The sequence below is a fragment of the Pseudophryne corroboree genome, chromosome 2 (genome assembly GCF_028390025.1).
Source record: "Pseudophryne corroboree isolate aPseCor3 chromosome 2, aPseCor3.hap2, whole genome shotgun sequence".
NCBI lineage: Eukaryota > Metazoa > Chordata > Amphibia > Anura > Myobatrachidae > Pseudophryne > Pseudophryne corroboree.
In genome coordinates this window covers 799767259-799793275 of record NC_086445.1, presented here as the reverse complement: position 1 = coordinate 799793275, position 26017 = coordinate 799767259, and the positions used below count along the sequence as shown (strand labels likewise).

The 26017-nt window shown below is 47.7% G+C and overlaps 1 protein-coding gene across 13 annotated transcripts in view; it reads left to right on the top strand.

The window, feature by feature from the left end:
* Window positions 1-26017, top strand: part of CASK (calcium/calmodulin dependent serine protein kinase) — an 887710-nt gene that overhangs the window by 299722 nt on the left and 561971 nt on the right. For all 13 annotated transcript variants that reach the window (XM_063955614.1, XM_063955617.1, XM_063955611.1 and 10 more), the window contains exon 5: window positions 8659-8731. In XM_063955614.1, coding sequence (XP_063811684.1) covers window positions 8659-8731 — 73 coding nt within the window. The remainder of the gene's footprint in view (window positions 1-8658; window positions 8732-26017) is intronic.

Genomic DNA, 26017 nt, shown 5'->3' with positions numbered 1-26017 from the left:
AAATTTGATACCCTGGCTAAGGAGGACCTGGAGTTCTCTCATTCGGTGCTGCAGAGTCATCCGCGCTCTCCCGCCCGTTTGGGAGCTTTGGTATAATCCCCATGGTCCTTTCAGGAACCCCAGCATCCACTAGGACGATAGAGAAAATAAGAATTTACTTACCGATAATTCTATTTCTCGGAGTCCGTAGTGGATGCTGGGCGCCCATCCCAAGTGCGGATTATCTGCAATACTTGTACATAGTTACAAAAATCGGGTTATTATTGTTGTGAGCCATCTTTTCAGAGGCTCCGCTGTTATCATACTGTTAACTGGGTTTAGATCACAAGTTGTACGGTGTGATTGGTGTGGCTGGTATGAGTCTTACCCGGGATTCAAAATTCCTCCCTTATTGTGTACGCTCGTCCGGGCACAGTACCTAACTGGCTTGGAGGAGGGTCATAGGGGGAGGAGCCAGTGCACACCACCTGATCGGAAAGCTTTACTTTTGTGCCCTGTCTCCTGCGGAGCCGCTATTCCCCATGGTCCTTTCAGGAACCCCAGCATCCACTACGGACTCCGAGAAATAGAATTATCGGTAAGTAAATTCTTATTATCGGTAAGTAAATTCTTATTATTGTTACCAAAAAATCGGGTTATTGCTGTAGTGAGCCATCATTTTCTAGAGGCTCCTCTGTTATCATGCTGTTAACTGGGTTCAGATCACAAGTTGTACGGTGTGATTGGTGTGGCTGGTATGAGTCTTACCCGGGATTCAAGATCCTTCCTTATTGTGTACGCTCGTCCGGGCACAGTATCCTAACTGAGGCTTGGAGGAGGGTCATAGTGGGAGGAGCCAGTGCACACCAGATAGTCCTAAAGCTTTCTTTAGATGTGCCCAGTCTCCTGCGGAGCCGCTATCCCCATGGTCCTTACGGAGTGCCCAGCATCCACTACGGACTACGAGAAATAGAATTATCGGTAAGTAAATTCTTATTTTAACATGCAGGGAGGCTAGATGTGAGTGGATACATCTGTTCCAGAGACATGTGGACATTTGCAGAGCCCCTAATTTCACAGTTCCCGCAGCCTCATTTTATAGTGGAATTGTACCCCTGTATTTGGTGTAGAGTTTCCCAAACACTGCAATTACAGTCCAGGTTTTAAGGCTATCCATGCTGTAGCACAGGTGACTTAGACCAAATGTGTTAAAGCCTTAAAAAGTGATACAGTGGAGATGGATAGAGTGATACATGACCAGCCAATCAGCTTCCTAACTGCCATGTCTCACGCTGTGTTTGAAAAATGACAGGAGCTGATTTGCTGGTACTTTACCACTCGTTGTCCATCTCCACTTTATCACTTTTTAAGGCTTAATACATTTGGGCCTTAATTAGTAATTTGTCAAATACTGGACTCAATTGAGGATATCCTGAAACTCTCGTCTGCAAAGGCGGAGTTTGGGAATCTCTGTACTAGTCCTTTTTTATAGAGTTAAAAATTGTCATAATAGTTTCTTATTTGTAAAATCATAATTTTATTCCATTTTGTATTGTAAATGACTCAACAGCTTAATGGAAAGACCCCTGAGTAAAAAAAATAGAGTAGAAACATTACTATAATTCAACCTGCATAGAAAGAATTTTTGTTGCTGGTGTATGGAGAAGAAAGGATGTACATATATAATTAAAACCTTAACAAATATTTTCATAGTGTTTTTTAAGTGTTGGCATTTTCTCCAAAAGTTCTTATAAGGTAAACCAGCACAATAGGACTGGTCCCTTCTGACATAACTCTTATTTCTCTAACGTCCTAGTGGATGCTGGGGGCTCCGCAGGAGACATGGGCACTTTAAGAAAGAATTTAGATTCTGGTGTGCTCTGGCTCCTCCCTCTATGTCCCTCCTCCAGACCTCAGTTTGAATCTGTGCCCGGACGAGCTGGGTGCTACTTAGTGAGCTCTCCTGAGCTTGCTATAAGAAAGTATTTTGTTAGGTTTTTTTATTTTCAGGGAGCTCTGCTGGCAACAGACTCCCTGCATCGTGGGACTGAGGGGAGAGAAGCAGCCCTACTCTCTGAAGATAGGTCCTGCTTCTTAGGCTACTGGACACCATTAGCTCCAGAGGGATCGTACACAGGATCTCACCCTTTGTCGTCCGATCCCGGAGCCGCGCCGCCGTCCCCCTCGCAGAGCCGGAAGACAGAAGCCGGGTGAAAGAAGCAAGAAGACTTCGAAATCGGCGGCAGAAGACTCCAGTCTTCATATGAGGTAGCGCACAGCACTGCAGCTGTGCGCCATTGCTCCCACACTACACCCACATACTCCGGTCACTGTAAGGGTGCAGGGCGCAGGGGGGGGGCGCCATGGGCAGCAATTAGAGACCTATTTGGCAAAAGTTTGCATAATATACAGTTGGGCACTGTATATATGTATGAGCCCCCGCCAAAATTGTACATGAAAGCGGGACAGAAGCCCGCCGTCGAGGGGGCGGGGCTTCTTCCTCAGCACTCACCAGCGCCATGTTTTTTCTCCACAGCACCGCTGAGAGGAAGCTCCCCAGTCTCTCCCCTGCAGTTACACGGTAGAAGAGGGTAAAAAGAGGGGGGGGGGCACATAATTAGGCGCAAAAATCAATATAAACAGCAGCTACTGGGTTAACATTAAGATACTGTTATTCCTGGGTTAATAGCGCTGGGGTGTGTGCTGGCATACTCTCTCTCTGTCTCTCCAAAGGGCCTTATGGGGGAATTGTCTTCAGATGAGCATTCCCTGAGTGTGTGGTGTGTCGGTACGTGTGTGTCGACATGTCTGAGGTAAAAGGCTCCCCTAAGGAGGAGATGGAGCAAATATGTGTGTGAGAGGGTGTCTCCGTCGACAACGCCGACACCTGTTTGGATATATGTAGTTAAGTGCTAAGGTGAAATTATTGCACAAAAGATTAGAGAACAGACTGTCCCTATGTCGCAGAGACCTTCAGAGTCTCTCAATGCTCACTATCCAAAATAATAGACACTGATATCGACACGGAGTTTGACTCCAGTGTCGACTACGATAATGCAAAGTTACAGCCAAAATGGCAGAAAAGTATTCAATATATGATTATTGTAATAAAAGATGATTTGCATATCACTGATGACTCATCTGTCCCTGACACAAGGGTACACATGTTTAAGGGGAAGAAAGCTGAGGTAAATTTCCCTCCTCTCATGATTAAAAAGAGCGGGAATCTCCAGACAAGAGACTGCAGTTTCCCACAAAGAATTCTCAGGCAGTATCCTTTCCCCACTAGGGCCAGGATGTGATGGGAATCTTCCCCTAGGGTGTCACGTTTGCCCAAAAGGTAGCCCTGACGTAACAGCTATTCTCAGGGATCCTGCAGATAGCGTGCACATTCTGGTACACTACTTAGACCGGCGATTGTGTCGGCATGGGTTTATAGCGCTGTGGCAGCGTGGACAGGTACAGCAGAGATTGAGACCCTAGTATGTGTGTGTAATAAATATATATATATATAAAACATGCCCAAAGAGACATGAGTATACTGGGTCCTAGAGTCAAAGCTATGTCGATTTCTGCTTGACGTGTCCTGTAGAATATGCAAGGGACAGATGATGCCGACTTAAGAGGCATATGGAAGGCTGAGGATTGTGTGGAGAAGGGTTCTCGGACCTGGTCTCCACAGCTATAGCTGGTAATTCTGATATTTTGCCTTATATTCCTGCACAGCCTAGGAAAGCACGACATTATCAAATGCAGCCTTTCGAACAAAGAAACAAGAAAGTTAGAGGTGCGTCCTTTCTTGCCAGAGGCGGGGGCAGAGGAAAGAAGCTGCACAACACAGCTAGTTCCCAGGAATAGAAGTCCTCCCCGGCCTCTACAAAAATCCACCGCATGTCGCTGGGGCTCCACAGGCGGAGCTAGGCCCGGTGGGGGCACGCCTTCGTAAGTTCAGCCACAAGTGGGTTCACTCCCTGTTAGATCCTGGGCAATAGATATTGTGTCTCAGGGATACAAGCTAGACTTTGAGAAGATGCCCCCTCACCGACGGCCCTGCCGGCTTCCCCCCACGAGAGGGAAACAGTGTTAACTGCAATTCACAAATTGTATCTTCAACAGGTGGTGGTCAAGGTTCCCCTCCAACAAGGAGGGGGTTATTATTCGACCATGTTGTAGTCCCGAAACCAGACGGTTCGGTCAGACCCATATTGAATTTAAAATCCCTGAACATATACCTGAAAAGGTTCAAGTTCAAGATGGAATCGCTAAGAGCTGTCATTGCAAGCCTGAAAAGGGGAGATTTAATGGTGACATAAAGGATGCATACCTTCATTTCCCCATTTATCCACCTCATCAGGCGTACCTCAGAATTGCAGTACGGGATTGTCATTACCAATTTCAGACGTTGCCGTTTGGTCTCTCCACGGCCCCGAGAATATTCACAAGGTAATGGCGGAAATGATGGTACTCCTACGGAAGCAAGGTGTCACTATTATCACGTACTTGGACGATCTCCTCATAAAAGCGAGATCAAGAGAGCAGTTGCTGAACAGCGTATCACTTTCTCTGGAAGTGTAACGGCAACACGGCTGGATTCTATATATTCCAAAGTCGCAGTTGGTTCCTACAGCTCATCTGCCTCTCCTAGGCATGATCCTAGACACAGACCAGAAAAGGGTTTATCTCCCGATAGAGAGAGCTCAGGAGCTCGTGACACTGGTCAGGAATCTATTAAAACCAAAACAGGTGTCAGTGCATCACTGCACTCGAGTCCTGGGAAGGATGGTAGCATCATACGAGGCCATTCCCTTCGGCAGGTTCCATGCGAGGACCTTCCAATGGGACTTACTGGACAAGTGGTCCGGATCACATCTTCAGATGCATCGGTTAATCACCCTATCCCCCAGGGCCAGGGTGTCTCTCCTGTGGTGGCTGCAGAGTGCTCACCTTCTCGAGGGTCGCAGATTCGGCATTCAGGACTGGGTCCTGGTGACCACGGATGCAAGCCTCCGAGGGTGGGGGGCAGTCACACAGGGAAGAAATTTCCAAGGGCTGTAGTCAAGTCAGGAGACTTGCCTTCACATCAACATCCTGGGACTAAGGGCCATATACAACGCCCTACGTCAAGCGGAGTCCCTGCTTCGCGACCAACCGGTTCTGATTCAGTCAGACAATATCAACGCAGTGGCTCATGTAAACCGCCAAGGCGGCACAAGGAGCAGGGTGGCGATGGTAGAAGCCACCAGAATTCTTCGCTGGGCGGAGAATCACGTAAGCGCACTGTCAGCAGTGTTCATTCCGGGAGTGGACAATTGGGAAGCAGACTTCCTCAGCAGGCACGACCTCCACCCGGGAGAGTGGGGACTTTATCAAGAAGTCTCCATGCAGATTGCAAGTCGGTGGGAACTGCCACAGGTGGACATGATGGCCTCCCGCCTCAACAAAAAGCTGCAGAGATATTGCGCCAGGTCAAGAGACCCTCAGGCGATAGCTGTGGACGCACTGGTAACACCGTGGGTGTTCCCGTCGGTCTATGTATTTCCTCCTCTTCCTCTCATACCCAAGGTGCTGAGAATCATAAGAAAAAGAGGAGTGAGAACAATACTCATTGTTCCGGATTGGCCAAGAAGGACTTGGTATCCAGATCTGCAAGAAATGCTCACAGAGGACCCGTGGCCTCTGCCTCTAGGACAGGACTTGTGCAACAGGGGCCCTGTCTGTTCAAAGATTTACCGCGGCTGCGTTTGACGGCATGGCGGTTGAACGCCGGATTTTAGCAGAAAAAGGCATTCCGGATGAGGTCATTCCTACGCTGATAGAGGCTAGGAAGGATGTGACGGCTCAACATTATCACCGTATATGGCGAAAATATGTGGCTTGGTGTGAGGCCAGGAATGCCCCTACGGAGGAATTCCAGCTGGGCCTTTTCCTTCACTTCCTACAGTCGGGAGTGACTTTGGGCCTTAAATTGGATTCCACTAAGGTTCAGATTTCGCCTTATCCATTTTCTTTCAAAAAGAACTGGCTTCTCTGCCTGAAGTTCAGACGTTTGTAAAGGGAGTGCTGCATATTCAGCCCCCTTTTGTGCCTCCAGTGGCACCTTGGGATCATAACGTGGTGTTGAGTTTCCTGAAATCACACTGGTTTGAACCACTCAAAACGGTGGAAGTAAAATATCTCACGTGGAAGGTGGTCATGCTATTAGCCTTGGCTTACGCTAGGCGTGTGTCAGAATTGGCGGCTTTGTCACATAAAAGCCCTTATCTGGTTTTCCATGCGGATAGAGCAGAACTGCGGACCCGCCCACAATTTCTGCCGAAAGTGGTTTCATCCTTTCATATAAACCTACCTATTGTGGTGCCTGTGGCTACTACTGACTTGGAGGATTCCGAGTCACTGGATGTAGTCGGGGCTTTGAAGGTTTATGTAGCCAGAACGGCTAAGGTCAGGAAAACAGAATCTTTGTTTATCCTGTATGCTTCCAACAAGCTTGGGGCGCCTGCTTCAAAGCAAACTATTGCTCGCTGGATCTGTAACACGATTCAGCAGGCTCATTCTGCGGCTGGGTTGCCGCTGCCTAAATCGGTAAAGGCCCATTCCACAAGGAAGGTGGGCTCTTCTTGGGCGGCTGCCCGAGGGGTCTCGGCATTACAGCTTTGCCGAGCGGCTACTTGGTCAGGTTCAAACACCTTTGCAAAGTTCTACAAGTTTGATACCCTGGCTGAGGAGGACCTTGTGTTTGCTCATTCGGTGCTGCAGAGTCATCCGCACTCTCCCGCCCGTTTGGGAGCTTTGGTATAATCCCCATGGTACTTACGGAGTCCCCAGCATCCACTAGGACGTTAGAGAAAATAAGATTTTGGTTACCGGTAAATCTATTTCTCGTAGTCCGTAGTGGATGCTGGGCGCCCGTCCCAAGTGCGGACTTCTTCTGCAATGCTTGTATATAGTTATTGCTTAAATAAGGGTTATGTTATAGTTGCATCAGAGTTTATCTGATGCTCTGTGATTGTTCATACTGTTAACTGGGTAAAGTTATCACAAGTTATACGGTGTGGCTGGTATGAGTCTTACCCTGGATTCCCAAAATCCTTTCCTTGTACGGTCAGCTCTTCCGGGCACAGTTTCTCTAACTGAGGTCTGGAGGAGAGACATAGAGGGAGGAGCCAGAGCACACCAGAATCTAAATTCTTTCTTAAAGTGCCCATGTCTCCTGCGGAGCTGGTCTATTCCCCATGGTCCTTACGGAGTCCCCAGCATCCACTACGGACTATGAGAAATAGATTTACCGGTAAGTAAAATCTTATTTTTCATACACTTTGGTACAGTACTTTCCATAACAGAACAATGCTTCAGTGCCCCATTTTAGGGAAATGAATCGGCATAGAAACTAAGAGCTCAACGTACTAGGTCTTAGAGAGAGAGGGAGGGAGAGAGAGAGAAAGTAGGCGGAGATAAAGTACCAGACAATCGGCTCTTAACTGCCATGTTACAGATAAACCTGGTATTTTGCAAGGGCATAGCAAAGCTACCCATGTCTGGCTTATGTCTGAAAGGGTTCGCCCAGGGTTGACAGTTTCTGGTCCATGCCCCTTCAATCGACCAGGGTTATTCCCGGGACTTGCAACCTGGGTCAGTGCCCCGGCTGAAGTCTGAATTTTACGGCATGTGTTTTTAGACACAGATCGTCTGATAAGGAGCTGACTGACTGTGCGGGGGTGCCTGAGGCTGTTACTGATTACCTCATCAGCGGCAGACGGCACAGAGTGCCAAGACGACTGCATGTGCTTCAGGAGCACTGTGCTTACGCTGTAAAATGTCACTGGCATGGCGAGGAAGTGATTGGGGAAAGGAGGAAATAAAGTACCAAATAACTAGGACAGTGAAGGATGTGAGTGTAAATAGCAATATGGCCAACATCCTGTGTGCCTGGTGGGTGAAGAAAACTCAGCAACAGAGAGTTGGCAAACTGAAGACGATACAGCCAGGTCTGCGACCACAATAGAAATTTTACCTTATGATCTCTGCAATGTTATTGTTGGGAATTCTGCAGTATCAAACCATATCGCCTTTTCCTTCTCAGTTGGCGCTGCTATGCAGACAGCAGTGCCAACTTCAACTCCGGAGAGCAGTCAATAGAGCCCACCATTGTTACAGATGCTTTTCGAGGATGATAGTGACATGGAGTTGTCTGTGCCCAGTGAAGAGCTTGCCCAAGCCACCTTAGCTGTGCCAGCGGGGCCACAGACATCCGTCTCAGAGGGCAGTCGGGATCATGAGAGGGTCTGTTCTGACAATCTTGAATTTCTGGGACCACTTTTTACTTGGTTTCCAACCCCCACATTTCATAGCCCCACACCACAGCTGTCAGCACAGCTGGCACTCACTAGCTATTGTCCTAGAAACCATGTCGACCTACTTACTGTCGACCAGTAGTGGTCGACTTAAGACACTATCTACCTAAGTCTTGTCAACCTAAAGACTGGAACCTGGCAACAGGTTACCTTGAAATGTTAAGTCCTTTTGTTTTATGTAAAGCTATGCAGTGTTTTTCTTGTCATTTTGGTATTAGATTTAACAGATTTTATTTTCCAAGAGCATTTGTTTTCTCATTTTTTTTTTATTTGGAGGGGAGGTAGCTGTTTCGTATATAATTTAATTTAGTGTTGTTTTTTGTTACAGCCACTATATGCGGCAGATTCTGGAGGCACTGCGCTATTGTCATGATAACAACATAATTCACAGAGATGTAAAGGTAAGCAGCATAAAATTGTCAGGACCATGTTTAATATTTGTGGTAAGGTCCCCATCCACTATTGCGATATTGCCTGTTTTTATGCAATTGGGATGAATTCCTGAGACAGATAGCATGAAAAGTGTCACATTGCATGTCCTTTTCGGACGATTGCGATGCAGTGCACTTCCGGTGTTTCTCACATCGCAATCGCAGATCACACGTGCGACACGTTATATTTATCTCAATTGCAGAGAAATAGGTTTAATAACATTAGATTGCATGAGATAAATCACATGTAAAAATTAGATTTTAAACCTACCAGTAAATCTTTTTCTCGTATTCCGTAGAGGATGCTGGGGACTCCGTAAGGACCATGGGGATAGACGGGCTCCGCAGGAGACATGGGCACCTTAAGAAAGAACTTTAGGTGTGGGTGTGCACTGGCTTTTCCCTCTATGCCTTTCCTCCAGACCTCAATTAAAGAAACTGTGCCCAGAGGAGACGGACAGTACGAGGAAAGGATTTTTGTTAATCCAAGGGCAAGATTCATACCAGCCCACACCATTCACACCGTGTAACTTGTGATATACTTACCAGTTAACAGTATGAAAACAACACAGCATCAGTCTGATACCAATGAAAACTATAACATAATTCTTATGTAAGCAAAACTATATACAAGTCTTGCAGAAGTAGTCCGCACTTGGGACGGGCGCCCAGCATCCTCTACGGACTGGGAGAAAAAGATTTACCAGTAGGTTTAAAATCTTATTTTCTCTAACTCCTAGAGAATGCTGGGGACTCCGTAAGGACCATGGGGAGAGTGCGGATGACTCTGCAGCACCGATTGAGCAAACAGGAGGTCCTCCTCAGCCAGGGTATCAAACTTATAGAACTTTGCAAAGGTGTTTGACCCCGACCAAGTAGCAGCTCGACACAGTTGTAATGCTGAGACACCTCGGGCAGCCGCCCAAGAAGAGCCAACCTTTCTAGTGGAATGGGCCTTAACCGAATTTGGTAACGGCAATCCAGCCGTAGAATAAGCCTGCTGAATCGTGTTACAGATCCAGCGAGCAACAGTCTGCTTTGAAGCAGGAGCACTAACCTTGTTGGCTGCATACAGTACAAACAGTGCTTCTGTTTTTCTGACCCTAGCCGTTCTGGCCACATAAATTTTCAAAGCCCTGACCACATAAAGGGACTCGGAATCCTCCAAGTATCGCGTAGCCACAGGCACCACAATAGGTTGGTTCATATGAAAAGATGACACCACCTTAGGCAAAAATTGAGGACGGGTCCGCAATTCCGCTCTATCCATATGGAAAACCAGATTTGGGTTTTTTATGAGACAAAGCCGCCAATTCCGACACTCGCCTAGCCGAAGCCAAGGCTAACAACATGACCACCTTCCAAGTGAGATATTTTAACTCCACTGTTTTAAGTGGTTCAAACCACTCAACACCACGTTAAGGTCCCAAGGCGCCACCGGAGGTACAAAAGGAGGCTGAATATGCAGCACTCCCTTCACAAAAGTCTTTACTTCTGGGTGAGAAGCTAATTCCTTCTGAAAGAAAATGGATAAGGCCGAAATCTGAACCTTAATGGAGCCTAATTTTAGGCCCAAATTCACTCCAGTTTGTAGGAAGTGAAGGAAACGGCCCAGATAGAATTCTTCCGTAGGAGCATTCCTGGCCTCACACCAAGAAACATACTTTCGCCATATACGGTGATAATGTTTAGCTGTCACGTCCTTCCTAGCCTTTATTAGAGTAGGAATGACCTCATCCGGAATGCCCTTTTCCGCTAGGATCCGGCGTTCAACCGCCATGCCGTCAAACGCAGCCGCGGTAAGTCTTGGAACAGACAAGGGTCCCTGTTGCAAAGGTCCTGTCTTAGAGGCCAGGGATCTTCTGTGAGCATCTCCTGCAGATCCGGATACCAGGCCCTTCGCGGCCAATCCGGAACAATGAGATTTGTCTGCACTCCTCTTTTTCTTATTATTCTCAACACCTTTGGGATGAGAGGAAGAGGAGGAAACACATAGACCGACTGGAAAACCCACGGTGTCACCAGGGCGTCCACAGCCACTGCCCGAGGGTCTCGACCTGGCGCAATACCCCTGCAGCTTTTTGTTGAGGCAGGAGGCCACCATGTCTATCTGTGGCAGTCCCCACTGACCTGCAATCTTTGCGAAGACTTCCTGATGAAGTCCCCACTCTCCTGGATGCAGGTCGTGTCTGCTGAGGAAGTCTGCTTCCCAGTTGTCCACTCCCGGAATGAACACTGCTGTCAGAGCGCTTACATGATTTTCCGCCCAGCGAAGAATCCTGGTGGCTTCTGCCATTGCCACTCTGCTTCTTGTGCCGACTTGGCGGTTTACATGAGCCACTGCGGTGGTGATGTCTGACTGGATCAGAACCGGTAGGTCGCGAAGCAAGGTCTCTGCTTGACGAAGGGCGTTGTATATGGCCCTCAGTTCCAGGACGTTGAAGTGAAGACAAGTCTCTTGACTTGACCAAAGACCTTGGAAGTTTCTTCCCTGTTTGCTCTGTAGCCACCACAGGAGAGATACCCTGGCCCTGGGGGACATGGTGATCAACTGATGAATCTGTATATGTGACCCGGACCACTTGTCCAGTATTGTCCCATTGGAAAGTCCTCGCATGGAACCTGCCGAAGGAAAATGGCCTCGTAAGATGCCACCATCTTCCCCAGGACCCGAGTGCAGTGATACACTGACACTTGTTTTGGCTTCAATAGGTTCCTGACCAGAGTCATGAGTTCCTGGGCCTTTTCTGTCGGAAGATAAACCCTTTTCTGGTCCGTATCCAGAATCATGCCTAAGAAGGTCAGACGAGTCGTAGGAACCAACTGCGACTTCGGGATATTGAGAATCCAGCCGTGTTGCTGTAACACCTTCAGTGAAAGTGACACGCTGTTCAGCAACTGCTCTCGTGATCTCGCTTTTATGAGGAGATCGTCCAAGTATGGGATAATTGGGACACCCTGCCTGCGCAGGAGCACCATCATTTCCGCCTTTACCTTGGTGAAAATCCTCGGGGCCGTGGAAAGCCCAAACGGCAACGTCTGAAATTGGTAATGACAATCCTGTACCGCAAATCTCAGGTACGCCTGATGAGTTGGATATATGGGAACATGAAGGTATGCATCCTCCATGTCCAGGGATACCATCCAATCCCCCCCTTCCAGGCTGGCGATGACTGGTCTTAGCGATTCCATCTTGAACTTGAACCTTTTCAAGTATAGCTTCAGGGATTTTAAATTTAAAATGGGTCTGACTGAACCGTCCAGTTTCGGGACTACAAACAGGGTTGAGTAATATCCCCTCCCTTGTTGAAGTAGGGGAACTTTTACCACCACCTTTTGAAGATACAATTTGTGAATTGCATTTAACACTATCTCCCTTTCTGGGGGAGAAGCCGGTAAGGCCGTTTTGAAAAACCGGCGAGGAGGCACCTCTTCCAATTCCAGCTTGTAACCCTGAGAAACAATTTCTATTGCCCAGGGATCCACCTGTGAGTGAACCCAGATGTGGCTGAAAAGTCGAAGACGTGCCCCCACTGGGGCGGACTCCCTTAGCGGAGCCCCAGCGTCATGCGGTGGATTTAGTAGAGGCCGGGGAGGACTTCTGTTCCTGGGAACTAGCTGTGTTTTGCAGCTTTTTCTCTCTGCCTTTACCTCTGGCAAGAAAGGACGCACCTCGTACTCTCTTGTTTCTCTGTGACCGAAAGGACTGCATTTGATAATGTGGCGCTTTCTTAGGCTGTGAGGGAATATAAGGCAAAAAATTTGATTTACCTGCCGTAGCTGTGGAGACCAGGTCCGAGAGACCGTCCCCAAACAGTTCCTCACCCCTGTAAGGTAAAACCTCTATATGCCTCTTTGAGTCGGCATCACCTGTCCATTGCCGGGTCCATAGGACTCGTCTAGCAGAAATCGACATAGCGTTGACTCTAGAACTCAGTAGACCAATGTCATTTTGAGCATCTCTCATGTATAAGACAGCATCTTTAATATGTCCTAGGGTCAATGAAATGTTATCCTAATCCAGGGTATCAATTTCCATCGGTAAGGTATCTGTCCACGCTGCTACAGCGCTACAAACCCAAGCCGACGCTATCGCCGGTCTGAGTAAGGTACCAGAATGTGTGTAAATGGACTTCAAGGTACCCTCCTGCTTGCGATCAGCAGGATCCCTAAGGGTAGCCGTATCTTGGGATGGCAGCGCTACCTTTTTGGATAAGCGTGTCAACGCTTTGTCCACCTTAGGGGAGGATTCCCACCGTATCCTGTCCTTTGCCGGGAAAGGATACACCATAAGAATTCTTTTGGGAATCTGCAGTTTCTTATCTGGAGATTTCCACGCTTTTTCACACAACTCGTTCAGCTCATGAGAGGGGGGAAAGGTTACCTCAGCTTTCTTTCCCTTAAACATGTGTACCCTCGTGTCAGGGACAGAGTGGTCAGCAGGGATATGCAGTACATCCTTTATTGCAATAGTCATATACCGAATACTTTTAGCCAATTTTGGCTGTGATTTTGCATCATCGTAGTCGACACTGGAATCAGAATCGGTGTCGGTATCAGTGTCTACTATTTGGGATAGTGGGCGCTTTTGAGACCCCGAAGGTCCCTGCGACATAGGGACAGGCAGGGGTTGACTCCCTTCCTGTTCCCTAGCTTCAGCTTTGTGTCCAGTCTTTCGTGCTATAAATTCACATTAGCATTTAAAACATTCCACATATCCATCCAGTCAGTTGTCGGCGTTGTCGACGGAGACACCACACTCATTTGCTCCACCTCCTCCCTAGGAGAGCCTTCTACCTCAGACATGCCGAGACACACATACCGACACACCACACACACAGGGAATCCTCTTATCTGAAGACAGTTCCCCCACAAGGCCCTTTGGAGAGACAGAGAGAGAGTATGCCAGCACACACCCAGCGCCAATGACCCAAGAAAAAACACACAATATGTTTACCCAGAAAGCGCTGTAATCTGTATTTTGCGCCAAATTATGTGCCCCCTTCTTTAAAACCCTCTTTCACCGTGGATAAGCAGGAGAGAGTCCGGGGAGCTTCCTCTCAGCGCTGTGCTGTGGAGAAAATGGAGCTGGTGAGTGCTGAGGAACAAGCTCCGCCCCCTCAGCGGCGGGCTTCGGTCCCGCTCAAATATTGAAAAAACTGGCGGGGGCTCTTTTATATACAGTGCCCAGCTGTATATATGTACTTTTGCCAGAAAATGAGGTTTATATTGCTGCCCAGGGCGCCCCCCCTGCGCCCTGCACCTTTACAGTGACTGCCGTGTGTGAGCTGTGTGGGAGCAATGGCGCACAGCATTACCGCTGTGTGTTACCTCTATGAAGATCTGAAGTCTTCTGCCGCCTCTGATGTCTTCTTCCTTCTCATACTCACCCAGCTTCTATCTTCCTGCTCTGCGAGGAGGACGGCGGCACAGCTCTGGGACGGATGGTGAGGGTGAGACCTGCGTACCGATCCCTCTGGAGCTAATGGTGTCCAGTAGCCTAAGAAACAGAGCCTAACATTAAAGTAGGTCTGTTTCTCTCTCCTCAGTCCCTCGATGCAGGGAGTCTGTTGCCAGCAGGCTCCCTGAAAATGAAAAACCTAACAAATATACTTTCTTTTCAGGAAACTCAGGAGAGCTCCCTGTAATGCACCCAGTCTCCTCTGGGCACAGTAATAAACTGAGGTCTGGAGGAGGGGCATAGAGGGAGGAGCCAGTGCACACCCATACCTAAAGTTCTTTCTTAAAGTGCCCATGTCTCCTGCAGAGCCCGTCTATCCCCATGGTCCTTACGGAGTCCCCAGCATCCTCTAGGACGTAAGAGAAAAATACACTCAAGTAGCAAATCGCAATTGCAGGGCTCTCGAGAAGCTCCCAGCCAGATTGCAGGAAAATTGGATCCAACTCATTGCTGAGATAAAACTCCCTAGTTGATGGGGTCCTTTAGTATTTAACTCTTCATCGAACCTCTGTAAGCAAATACCTCAAAAGAGTGCAATAAAGTGTATATTTTTTGTATTCATTTTTTTATATGTTTAGTTCACTAGCTATTGAGGATAGCATCTCAGCTCTTCTCTAACAACATTTCTGTGTTCATGGCATGCTAAAAATGTTTGAGATGAACATATTTGCTTGCAAAGTTTATTGAGGTATGATAGTGCAGTGATGGGAAACCTTTGGGCACTTTAGCTGTTGTTGAACTGCACATCCCAGCATGCCCTGCTACAGTTTTGCTATTTGTCCATGCTAAATCTGTAGCAGGGCATGCTGGGATGTGTAGTACCAAAGGTTCCCAATCACTGTCATAGTGCGTCATGAAAGGCATAGTGTTTATCATTACTGCCTCACGCTAATAAAGTTATTAGCTCAATTCCCGGTCATGGCCCATTTGTGTGCAGTTTGTATGTTTCTCCTGTGTTTGCGTGGATTTACTTGCGTGGGTACTTTGGTTGTATCTCCCATACTCCAAAAACATACCAGCAGGTTAGTTGCCCAAAAAAATTATCCGTAGTGTGTGTCCATGTAATAGGGAATATAGATTGTAAACGCCACTGATGTGAATGACTGAAAAGCACTGCATAATGTGTTTGTGATATATAAATAACTTAATACATTGATAAAGGACCAGAAATATATCAAAGGTGGCAGCCTGTGCAGAGAAATGGAACATCAGATTTTGATGCCTATATACTATGCCTTGGAAAGAGATAAAGTGGATAGATAAAGTACCAGACAATCAGCTCCTAGATGCCATGTTACAGGCTGTGTTTGAAAAATGACAGGTGAAATGCCCACTGGGCGCCTGCTGGAAGGTTATCTTCCAGCAGCTGCCTATATCAGAGGTGCTTCCCATTACCCCTGTGGACCACAGTGATCATGATCCCATGTCCCCAAAATAGTAGATTTTTTTTTTTAATGATCACATTATTAAAATAATAGATATTTAAACGTGATTTCTCTGACGTCCTAGTGGATGCTGGGGACTCCGTAAGGACCATGGGGAATAGCGGCTCCGCAGGAGACTGGGCACAAATAGAAAGCTTTAGTACTACCTGGTGTGCACTGGCTCCTCCCCCTATGACCCTCCTCCAAGCCTCAGTTAGATTTTTGTGCCCGAACGAGAAGGGTGCACACTAGGGGCTCTCCTGAGCTTCTTAGTGAAAGTTTTAGTTTAGGTTTTTTATTTTCAGTGAGACCTGCTGGCAACAGGCTCACTGCATTGAGGGACTAAGGGGAGAAGAAGCGAACTCACCTGCGTGCAGAGTGGATTGGGCTTCTTAGGCTACTGGACACCATTAGCTCCAGAGGGACCGATCACAGGCCCAGCCTTGGAGCTCGGTCCCAGAGCCGCGCCGCCGGCCCCCTTACAGAGCCAGAAGCAAGAACAGGTCCGGAAAATCGGCGGCAGAAGACATCCGGTCTTCCACAAGGTAGCGCACAGCACTGCAGCTGTGCGCCATTGCTTCTCAGCACACTTCACACTCCGGTCACTGAGGGTGCAGGGCGCTAGGGGGGGGCGCCCTGAGCAGCAATAGAAACACCTTGGCTGGCGAAAATGCATCACATATAGCCCCCTGGGCTATATGGATGAATTTTAACCCCTGCCAGATTTCCACAAAAAGCGGGAGAAAGGCCGCCGAGAAGGGGGCGGAGCCTATCTCCTCAGCACACAGGCGCCATTTTCCCTCACAGCTCCGCTGGAAGGACGTCTCCCTGACTCTCCCCTGCAGTCCTGCACTACAGAAACAGGGTAAAAAAGAGAGGGGGGCACTAATTGGCGGGATATTAACAATACAGCAGCTATAAAGGGAGAAACACTTATAAAGGTTGTCCCTATATATATATATATATATATATATATATATATAGCGCTCTGGTGTGTGCTGGCATACTCTCCCTCTGTCTCCCCAAAGGGCTAGTGGGGTCCTGTCCTCTATCAGAGCATTCCCTGTGCGTGTGCTGTGTGTCGGTACGTTTGTGTCGACATGTATGAGGAGGAAAATGATGTGGAGGCGGAGCAATTGCCTATAATAGAGATGTCACCCCCTAGGGAGCCGACACCTGAGTGGATGGCTTTATGGAAGGATTTACGTGACAATGTCAGCTCTTTACAAAAGACAGTTGATGACATGAGACAGCCGGCTAATCAGCTAGTCCCTGTCCAGGCGTCTCAGAAACCATCAGGGGCTCTAAAACGTCCGTTACCTCAGATGGTAGATACAGACGTCGACACGGATACTGACTCCAGTGTCGACGGTGAGGAGACAAACGTGACTTCCAGTAGGGCCACACGTTACATGATCACGGCAATGAGAGAGGTTTTAAACATTTCTGATACTGCAAGTACCACTAAAAAGGGTATTATGTGGGGTGTGAAAAAACTACCCGTAGTTTTTCCTGAATCAGATGAATTAAATGAGGTGTGTGATGAAGCGTGGGTTTCCCCCGATAAAAAACTGATAATTTCTAAAAAGTTATAGGCATTATACCCTTTCCCGCCAGAGGTTAGGGCGCGTTGGGAAACACCCCCTAGAGTGGATAAAGAACTCACATGCTTATCAAAACAAGTGGCGTTACCGTCTCCTGATACGGCCGCCCTCAAGGAACCAGGTGACAGAAAACTGGAGAATATCCTAAAAAGTATATACACACATACTGGTGTTATACTGCGACCAGCAATCGCCTCAGCCTGGATGTGCAGCGCTGGGGTGGCTTGGTCGGATTCCCTGACTGAAAATATTGATACCCTGGATAGGGACAGTATATTGTTGACTATAGAGCATTTAAAAGATGCATTTCTATATATGCGAGATGCACAGAGGGATATTTGCACTCTGGCATCAAGAGTGAGTGCGCTGTCCATTTCTGCCAGAAGAGGGTTATGGACGCGACAGTGGTCAGGTGATGCGGATTCTAAACGGCATATGGAAATATTGCCTTATAAAGGGGAGGAGTTATTTGGGGTCGGTCTATCGGACCTGGTGGCCACGGCAACTGCTGGGAAATCCACATTTTTACCCCAGGTCGCCTCTCCGCATAAAAAGACGCCGTCTTATCAGGCTCAGTCCTTTCGTCCCCATAAGGGCAAGCGGGCAAAAGGTTCCTCTTTTCTGCCCCGGGGCAGAGGAAGGGGAAAAAGACTGCAACAGACAGCCAATTCCCAGGAACAAAAGCCCTCTCCCGCTTCTGCCAAGTCCTCAGCATGACGCTGGGGCCTTACAAGCGGACTCAGGCGCCGCGGGGGCCCGTCTCAAGAATTTCAGCGCGCAGTGGGCTCACTCGCAAGTGGACCCCTGGATCCTTCAAGTAGTATCTCAGGGGTACAAATTGGAGTTCGAGACGTCTCCCCCTCGCCGGTTCCTGAAGTCTGCTTTACCAACGTCTCCCTCCGACAGGGAGGCAGTATTGGAGGCAGTTCACAAGCTGTATTCCCAGCAGGTGATAATCAAGGTACCCCTCCTGCAACAAGGGAAGGGGTATTATTCCACGCTGTTTGTGGTACCGAAGCCGGACGGCTCGGTGAGACCTATTTTAAATCTGAAGTCTTTGAACACTTACATACAGAGGTTCAAATTCAAGATGGAGTCACTCAGGGCAGTGATCGCGAACCTGGAAGAGGGGGACTATATGGTGTCTCTGGACATCAAAGATGCCTACCTCCATGTCCCCATTTACCCTTCTCATCAAGGGTACCTCAGGTTTGTGGTACAAAACTGTCACTATCAGTTTCAGACGCTGCCGTTTGGATTATCCACGGCACCCCGGGTCTTTACCAAGGTAATGGCCGAAATGATGATTCTTCTTTGAAGAAAAGGCGTTTTAATTATCCCTTACTTGGACGATCTCCTGATAAGAGCAAGATCCAGAGAACAGTTAGTAGTCGGAGTAGCCCTATCTCAAGTAGTGCTACGGCAGCACGGCTGGATTCTAAATATCCCAAAATCGCAGCTGATTCCGACAACACGTCTTCTGTTCCTAGGGATGATTCTGGACACAGTCCAGAAAAAGGTGTTCCTTCCGGAGGACAAAGCCAGGGAGCTATCCGAACTGGTCAGAAACCTCCTGAAACCAGGGCAAGTCTCAGTGCTTCAATGCACAAGAGTCCTGGGAAAGATGGTAGCTTCCTACGAAGCGATTCCATTCGGCAGATTCCACGCAAGAACGTTCCAGTGGGATCTGCTGGAAAAATGGTCCGGATCGCATCTTCAGATGCATCAGCGGATAACCCTGTCCCCAAGGACAAGGGTGTCTCTTCTGTGGTGGTTGCAGAGTGCTCATCTTCTAGAGGGCCGCAGATTCGGCATTCAGGACTGGGTCCTGGTGACCACGGATGCCAGCCTGAGAGGCTGGTGAGCAGTCACACAAGGAAGAAATTTCCAGGGCTTGTGGTCAAGCCTGGAGACAACACTTCACATAAATATACTGGAGCTAAGAGCCATTTACAATGCTCTAAGCCTAGCAAGGCCTCTGCTTCAGGGTCAGCCGGTGTTGATCCAGTCGGACAACATCACGGCAGTCGCCCACGTAAACAGACAGGGCGGCACAAGAAGCAGGAGGGCAATGGCAGAAGTTGCAAGGATTCTTCGCTGGGCGGAAAATCATGTGATAGCACTGTCAGCAGTATTCATTCCGGGAGTGGACAACTGGGAAGCAGACTTCCTCAGCAGACACGACCTCCACCCGGGAGAGTGGGGACTTCACCCAGAAGTCTTCCACATGATTGTGAACCGTTGGGAAAAACCAAAGGTGGACATGATGGCGTCCCGCCTCAACAAAAAACTAGACAGGTATTGCGCCAGGTCACGGGACCCTCAGGCATTAGCTGTGGACGCTCTGGTAACACCGTGGGTGTACCAGTCAGTGTATGTGTTCCCTCCTCTGCCTCTCATACCCAAGGTACTGAGAATCATAAGAAGGAGAGGAGTAAGGACTATACTCGTGGCTCCGGATTGGCCAAGAAGGACTTGGTACCCGGAACTTCAAGAGATGCTCACAGAGGACCCGTGGCCTCTGCCTCTAAGAAGGGACCTGCTCCAGCAGGGACCCTGTCTATTCCAAGACTTACCGCGGCTGCGTTTGACGGCATGGCGGTTGAACGCCGGATCCTGAAGGAAAAAGGCATTCCGGATGAAGTCATCCCTACCCTGATCAAAGCCAGGAAGGATGTAACCGTGCAGCATTATCACCGTATTTGGCGTAAATATGTTGCGTGGTGTGAGGCCAGAAAGGCCCCTACAGAGGAATTTCAACTGGGTCGTTTCCTGCATTTCCTGCAAACAGGACTGTCTATGGGCCTAAAATTAGGGTCCATTAAGGTTCAAATTTCGGCCCTGTCGATTTTCTTCCAGAAAGAACTGGCTTCAGTTCCTGAGGTTCAGACGTTTGTCAAAGGGGTACTGCATATACAGCCTCCTTTTGTGCCTCCAGTGGCACCTTGGGATCTCAATGTAGTTTTGGGGTTCCTAAAATCACATTGGTTTGAACCACTCACCACTGTGGACTTAAAATATCTCACATGGAAAGTGGTAATGCTGTTGGCCCTGGCTTCAGCCAGGCGTGTCTCAGAATTGGCGGCTTTGTCATATAAAAGCCCTTACCTAATTTTTCATACGGACAGGGCAGAATTGAGGACTCGTCCTCAATTTCTCCCTAAGGTGGTTTCAGCGTTTCACTTGAACCAGCCTATTGTGGTACCTGCGGCTACTAGGGACTTGGAGGACTCCAAGTTGCTGGACGTAGTCAGGGCCCTGAAAATATATGTTACCAAGACGGCTGGAGTCAGAAAATCTGACTCGCTGTTTATCCTGTGTGCACCCAACAAGCTGGGTGCTCCTGCTTCTAAGCAGACTATTGCTCGTTGGATTTGTAGTACAATTCAGCTTGCTCATTCTGTGGCAGGCCTGCCACAGCCAAAATCTGTAAAAGCCCATTCCACACGGAAAGTGGGCTCATCTTGGGCGGCTGCCCGAGGGGTCTCGGCTTTACAACTTTGCCGAGCAGCTACTTGGTCAGGGGCAAACACGTTTGCTAAATTCTACAAATTTGATACCCTGGCTGAGGAGGACCTGGAGTTCTCTCATTCGGTGCTGCAGAGTCATCCGCACTCTCCCGCCCGTTTGGGAGCTTTGGTATAATCCCCATGGTCCTTACGGAGTCCCCAGCATCCACTAGGACGTCAGAGAAAATAAGAATTTACTTACCGATAATTCTATTTCTCGTAGTCCGTAGTGGATGCTGGGCGCCCATCCCAAGTGCGGATTGTCTGCAATACTTGTACATAGTTATTGTTAACTAAATCGGGTTATTGTTGTAGTGAGCCATCTTTTCTAGAGGCTCCTCTGTTATCATACTATTAACTGGGTTCAGATCACAAGTTATACGGTGTGATTGGTGTGGCTGGTATGAGTCTTACCCGGGATTCAAAATCCTTCCTTATTGTGTACGCTCGTCCGGGCACAGTGTCCTAACTGAGGCTTGGAGGAGGGTCATAGGGGGAGGAGCCAGTGCACACCAGGTAGTACTAAAGCTTTCTATTTGTGCCCAGTCTCCTGCGGAGCCGCTATTCCCCATGGTCCTTTCGGAGTCCCCAGCATCCACTACGGACTATGAGAAATAGAATTATCGGTAACTAAATTCTTATTTTTTAAATTTTTGTAAAAAAGAAAAGAAAAAATAAATAAATACTGAATCAGGTTTAAATAGCTCCGGAGGTCACTAGGCCGGTATGGAGTAGACAATTACCATTAACGTGGGCAAAATCCCCTATCGTTTAGGTATTAAACCTCCAAAATACCCAGATTAGACCCGGGTGAATATAAAAGAAAAAATTACTGCAATCTCTTCAGATTTGGAGGGTTGGAACCGTTTGTTGTTCTCCTATCTTGGCAGAGCTAGTTTAATTAAAATGTTCACATTTCCCTGCCTTTTATATCTTATACAATCCTTACCTATATTGGTTAGTAAAGCGGATGTTACAAAGATAAATGCATTTAGACAATTTATTTGGAAAGGCAAAAGACCACGCATAGCTTTGTTAAAATCGCAAAAACTAAGTCCAGTGGACGCATCAACTTCCCGCAGGTACAATCTTATAATTATGAGATTACTGAGATATTTAAAGGATTGGTTAACAGATATGCCAATATAATAATATTAGAAAAACAGTTTTTACCACGGGGTGATTTAATAACATTTCTTCACAGTCTTTATCCAGAGATAGATCAGGCAGTTAAAGATAACCCATTATTGTGGTCGGTTTATACAGCCTCAGATGCACTAATAATTTAAATGCTCATGAATCTGTGTCTTACATTTTTAGGTAATAGTGAATTCCAGCATGGGGAGGTCACTTTTCCTTTCACAGCATTCTGGCAGGTGTGGATAATTGGATCGACAGTGTCTAGGTTGACCACTATGGGGTATATGCAATTGCGGTCGAATTCCCGAAATTGTCGAATTTCGGGTCATTTTCGACAAAAAAAAAATTCGCCTATGCAATTCAGTGCTTTCCGACCAAAAAACGGACTTTCAAAATTCGACTTTTTGAAATTCGAATTTTTGCAAATTCGACTTTTCTGCAATGATGTAAGTGCTGCAATTCGACCAAAGCATATTCAATTCAAGTTTGGAAATTCGACAGCAGTGCTTTTAGACAGCAAATTCGTCATTTTCAATCCGCCACACTTTGGAGGGTGAAAACAAATAAAAAAATTTTAAACATGTTTTTTTTTTTTTTTGGGGGGAATAGCAGATCTATTTATATTAGAAGGGATTAGGTACTTTTTTTTTTTTTTTTTTTTGGAGGCACAAATATTATTTATATATTTTTTAAAATATTATTATTATTTTTTTTATTTTTTATTGCTGGAACGGTAAAATCCTAAAAAAAAATGGCGTGGGGTCCCCCCTCCAAAGCATAACCAGCCTCGGGCTCTTCGAGCTGGTCCTGGTTCTAAAAATGCGGGGAAAAAATTGACAGGGGATCCCCCGTATTTTTAAAACCAGCACCGGGCTCTGCGCCTGGTGCTGGTGCCAAAAATACGGGGGACAAAAAGAGTAGGGGTCCCCCGTATTTTTAACACCAGCATCGGGTTCCACTAGCTGGACAGATAATGCCACAGCCGGGGGTCACTTTTATGCCGTGCCCTGCGGCCGTGGCATTAAATATCCAACTAGTCACCCCTGGCCGGGGTACCCTGGGGGAGTGGGGACCCCTTCAATCAAGGGGTCCCCCCCCCCAGCCACCCAAGGGCCAGGGGTGAAGCCCGAGGCTGTCCCCCCCCATCCAATGGGCTGCGGATGGGGGGGCTGATAGCCTTTTGTGATCATGAAAAGAATATTGTTTTTTCCAGCAGTACTACAAGTCCCAGCAAGCCTCCCCCGCAAGCTGGTACTTGGAGAACCACAAGTACCAGCATGCGGGAGAAAAACGGGCCCGCTGGTACCTGTAGTACTACGGAAAAAAAAATACCCAAATAAAAACAGGACACACACACACCGTGAAAGTAAAACTTTATTTCATACGTCGACACACACATACTTACCTATGTTCACACGCCGACATCGGTCCTCTTCTCCATGTAGAATCCAGGGGTACCTGAAAATAAAAGATCAATATACTCACCTCAGCCATGGTCCAGAGATAAATCCACGTACTTGTAGAAAAAAACAAAACGCAAATACCCGCTCCATGCCGGACTGAAAGGGGTCCCATGCTGACACATGAGACCCCTATCCCCGAATGCAGAGAGACCTGTCAGTGACAGCTGTCACAGAAAGGTCTCTATAGCCAATCAGGAAGCGCAACTTCGTTGCGCTCACTTGATTGGCTCTGCGCGTCTGAGCAGACAGCGCATCGCACAGCCCAGTCCATTATATTCAATGGTGGGAACTTAGCGGCTAGCGGTGAGGTCACCCGCCGGTCAGCGGCTGACCGCGGGTTAACCCCACCGCTACCCGCAAAGTTCCCACCATTGAAAGTAATGGAGCGGCTTTGCGATGCGCTGTCTGACAGCTCAGACAGTGCACAGCCAATCAGGTGAGCGCCACGGAAGTAGCGCTTCCTGATTGGCTGAAGGGACTTCAGTGACAGGAGTCACGTGATGTCCCGGGATTCGGGAGAAAGGGGTCTGATGTGAAAGCATGGGACCCCTTTCTTAGTCCGGTATGGATCGGTGTTCGTTTTTTTGTTTTGCCAAGTACGTGGATTATCTCTGGACCTGGATGTACCTCTGGACGCTGGAAGGTGAGTATAATTTTTTCACAGGTACCCTGGATCGTCGGAGACCGTGGCAGTCGGCGTGTCAACATAGGTAAGTATGTGTGTGTCGGTAGTGTGTAATAAAGTTTTACTATCAAGGTGTCTGTGTACTGTTTTTATTTGGGTATTTTTTTCCCAGTAGTACTACAGGTACCAGCGGGCCCGTTTTTCTCCCGCATGCTGGTACTTGTGGTTCTCCAAGTACCAGCTTGCGGGGAAGGCTTGCTGGGACTTGTAGTACTACTGGAAAAAACAATCTTTTATAACAAAAGGCTATCAGCCCCCCCATCCGCAGCCCATTGGATGGGGGGGACAGCCTCGGGCTTCACCCCTGGCCCTTGGGTGGCTGGGGGGGGGACCCCTTGATTGTAGGGGTCCCCACTCCCCCAGGCCAGGGGTGACTAGTTGGATATTTAATGCCACGGCCGCAGGGCACGGCATAAAAGTGACCCCCGGCTGTGGCATTATCTGTCCAGCTAGTGGAGCCCGATGCTGGTGTTAAAAATACGTGGGACCCCTACTCTTTTTGTCCCCCGTATTTTTGGCACCAGCACCAGGCGCAGAGCCCGGTGCTGGTTTTAAAAATACGGGGGATCCCTGCCCAATTTTTCCCCTGCATTTTTAGAACCAGGACCAGCTCGAAGAGCCCGAGGCTGGTTATGCTTTGGAGGGGGGACCCCACGCCATTTTTTTTTTCGGGTTTTTCCCGTTTTCCCCCGTTTTTTAAAATCGCGGCAAAATCCGCCAAATCGGCCAATTTTCGCCCGCGATTCTGGCGAATCCGTTTTTCATTGAATATGGTGAATTCCGGAAGCCACCTTCCGGAATTCACCTGTCGAATTAAGTCGAATTAAAAAACGGCGAAAAATTGCCGCGATTCGCCGTGAATTGCATATACCCCTATAGGTCGACAGGGTTTCTAGGTCAACATGTTCTAGATCGACAGGTCAAAAGGTCGACATGAGTTTTTCATGTTTTTATGGTGTGGTTTTCTCCGTACAGTGACTGGGAGCCCAATTAGTTCACCGTGTCCCCTCGGATGCCATGCTTCGGGTAAGGTGCCTCGCTCCGCTGCCGCTGCGCTCGGCACAGGTTACTATTCCCAATCGTAGACCGTGTGGATCGTTAAGTATGAAAAAAAAAATGTTAAAAGAAAAAAATGGGAAAGCTCATGTCGATTTTTTTGAACTGTCGACCTAGAAACCCTGTCGACCTAGTGACTTTCGACCAATAGTGGTCCACTCAAACATTGTCGTCCTAGACACTGTCGATCTTCAGACCGGATCCCCATTCTGGCAGTAGGGACTTAAAGATATTGGTTGTATTGTAGATTTCACAACAAAAAACAAAACCCTTTGACATCTGCACAGGTTAAGCAGATTTTTCCAATACTTCAACACTACCCTTTAACGCATTTTCAAATGCAACATTATGTTCGGTGTTACCTGCCTTTCAGTAACAGATTGGGTAGACCTGTGAAATGCCATATCTATACATTACACTCTGCTAAGGTCCCCCATGGATCACTGTATTACTCAGTCGGGTATGAGTCAGTGGCTATCAGACTTCTCAACGCTAACGTGAGTTTTTACTGAAAAATGTGATAAGCTCATGCCGGCTATTACTAACTGCACAATATCAAGAAATGTTTCTCAACGTAATTCACGGGGCATATTATCATATTATTTACCTCATAGACAGTTCTTAGCAGGGATGTCCACATCTGGTGAGTGCTGTTGCATTGTCGTACACCAGATGCAGACTTTTTTCATTGTTTCTGGTCGTGCCCATTGCTCCAAAGTTTCAGCTTACACGTGAAGAATTAAGCTATAGAATATTTAGTAAATTATTTGCCTTTTACTGTGGATTGGGCGATTTTTGGGATCACTCCTGGCAACTAGAGGGTCACCAAGGGGTTAACAAATTTCTCTTGGCTATCAGTGCGGCAGCTCGAAAAACCATTTTGCATCCTTCCTAATCCATCCTCCCCAACTCCT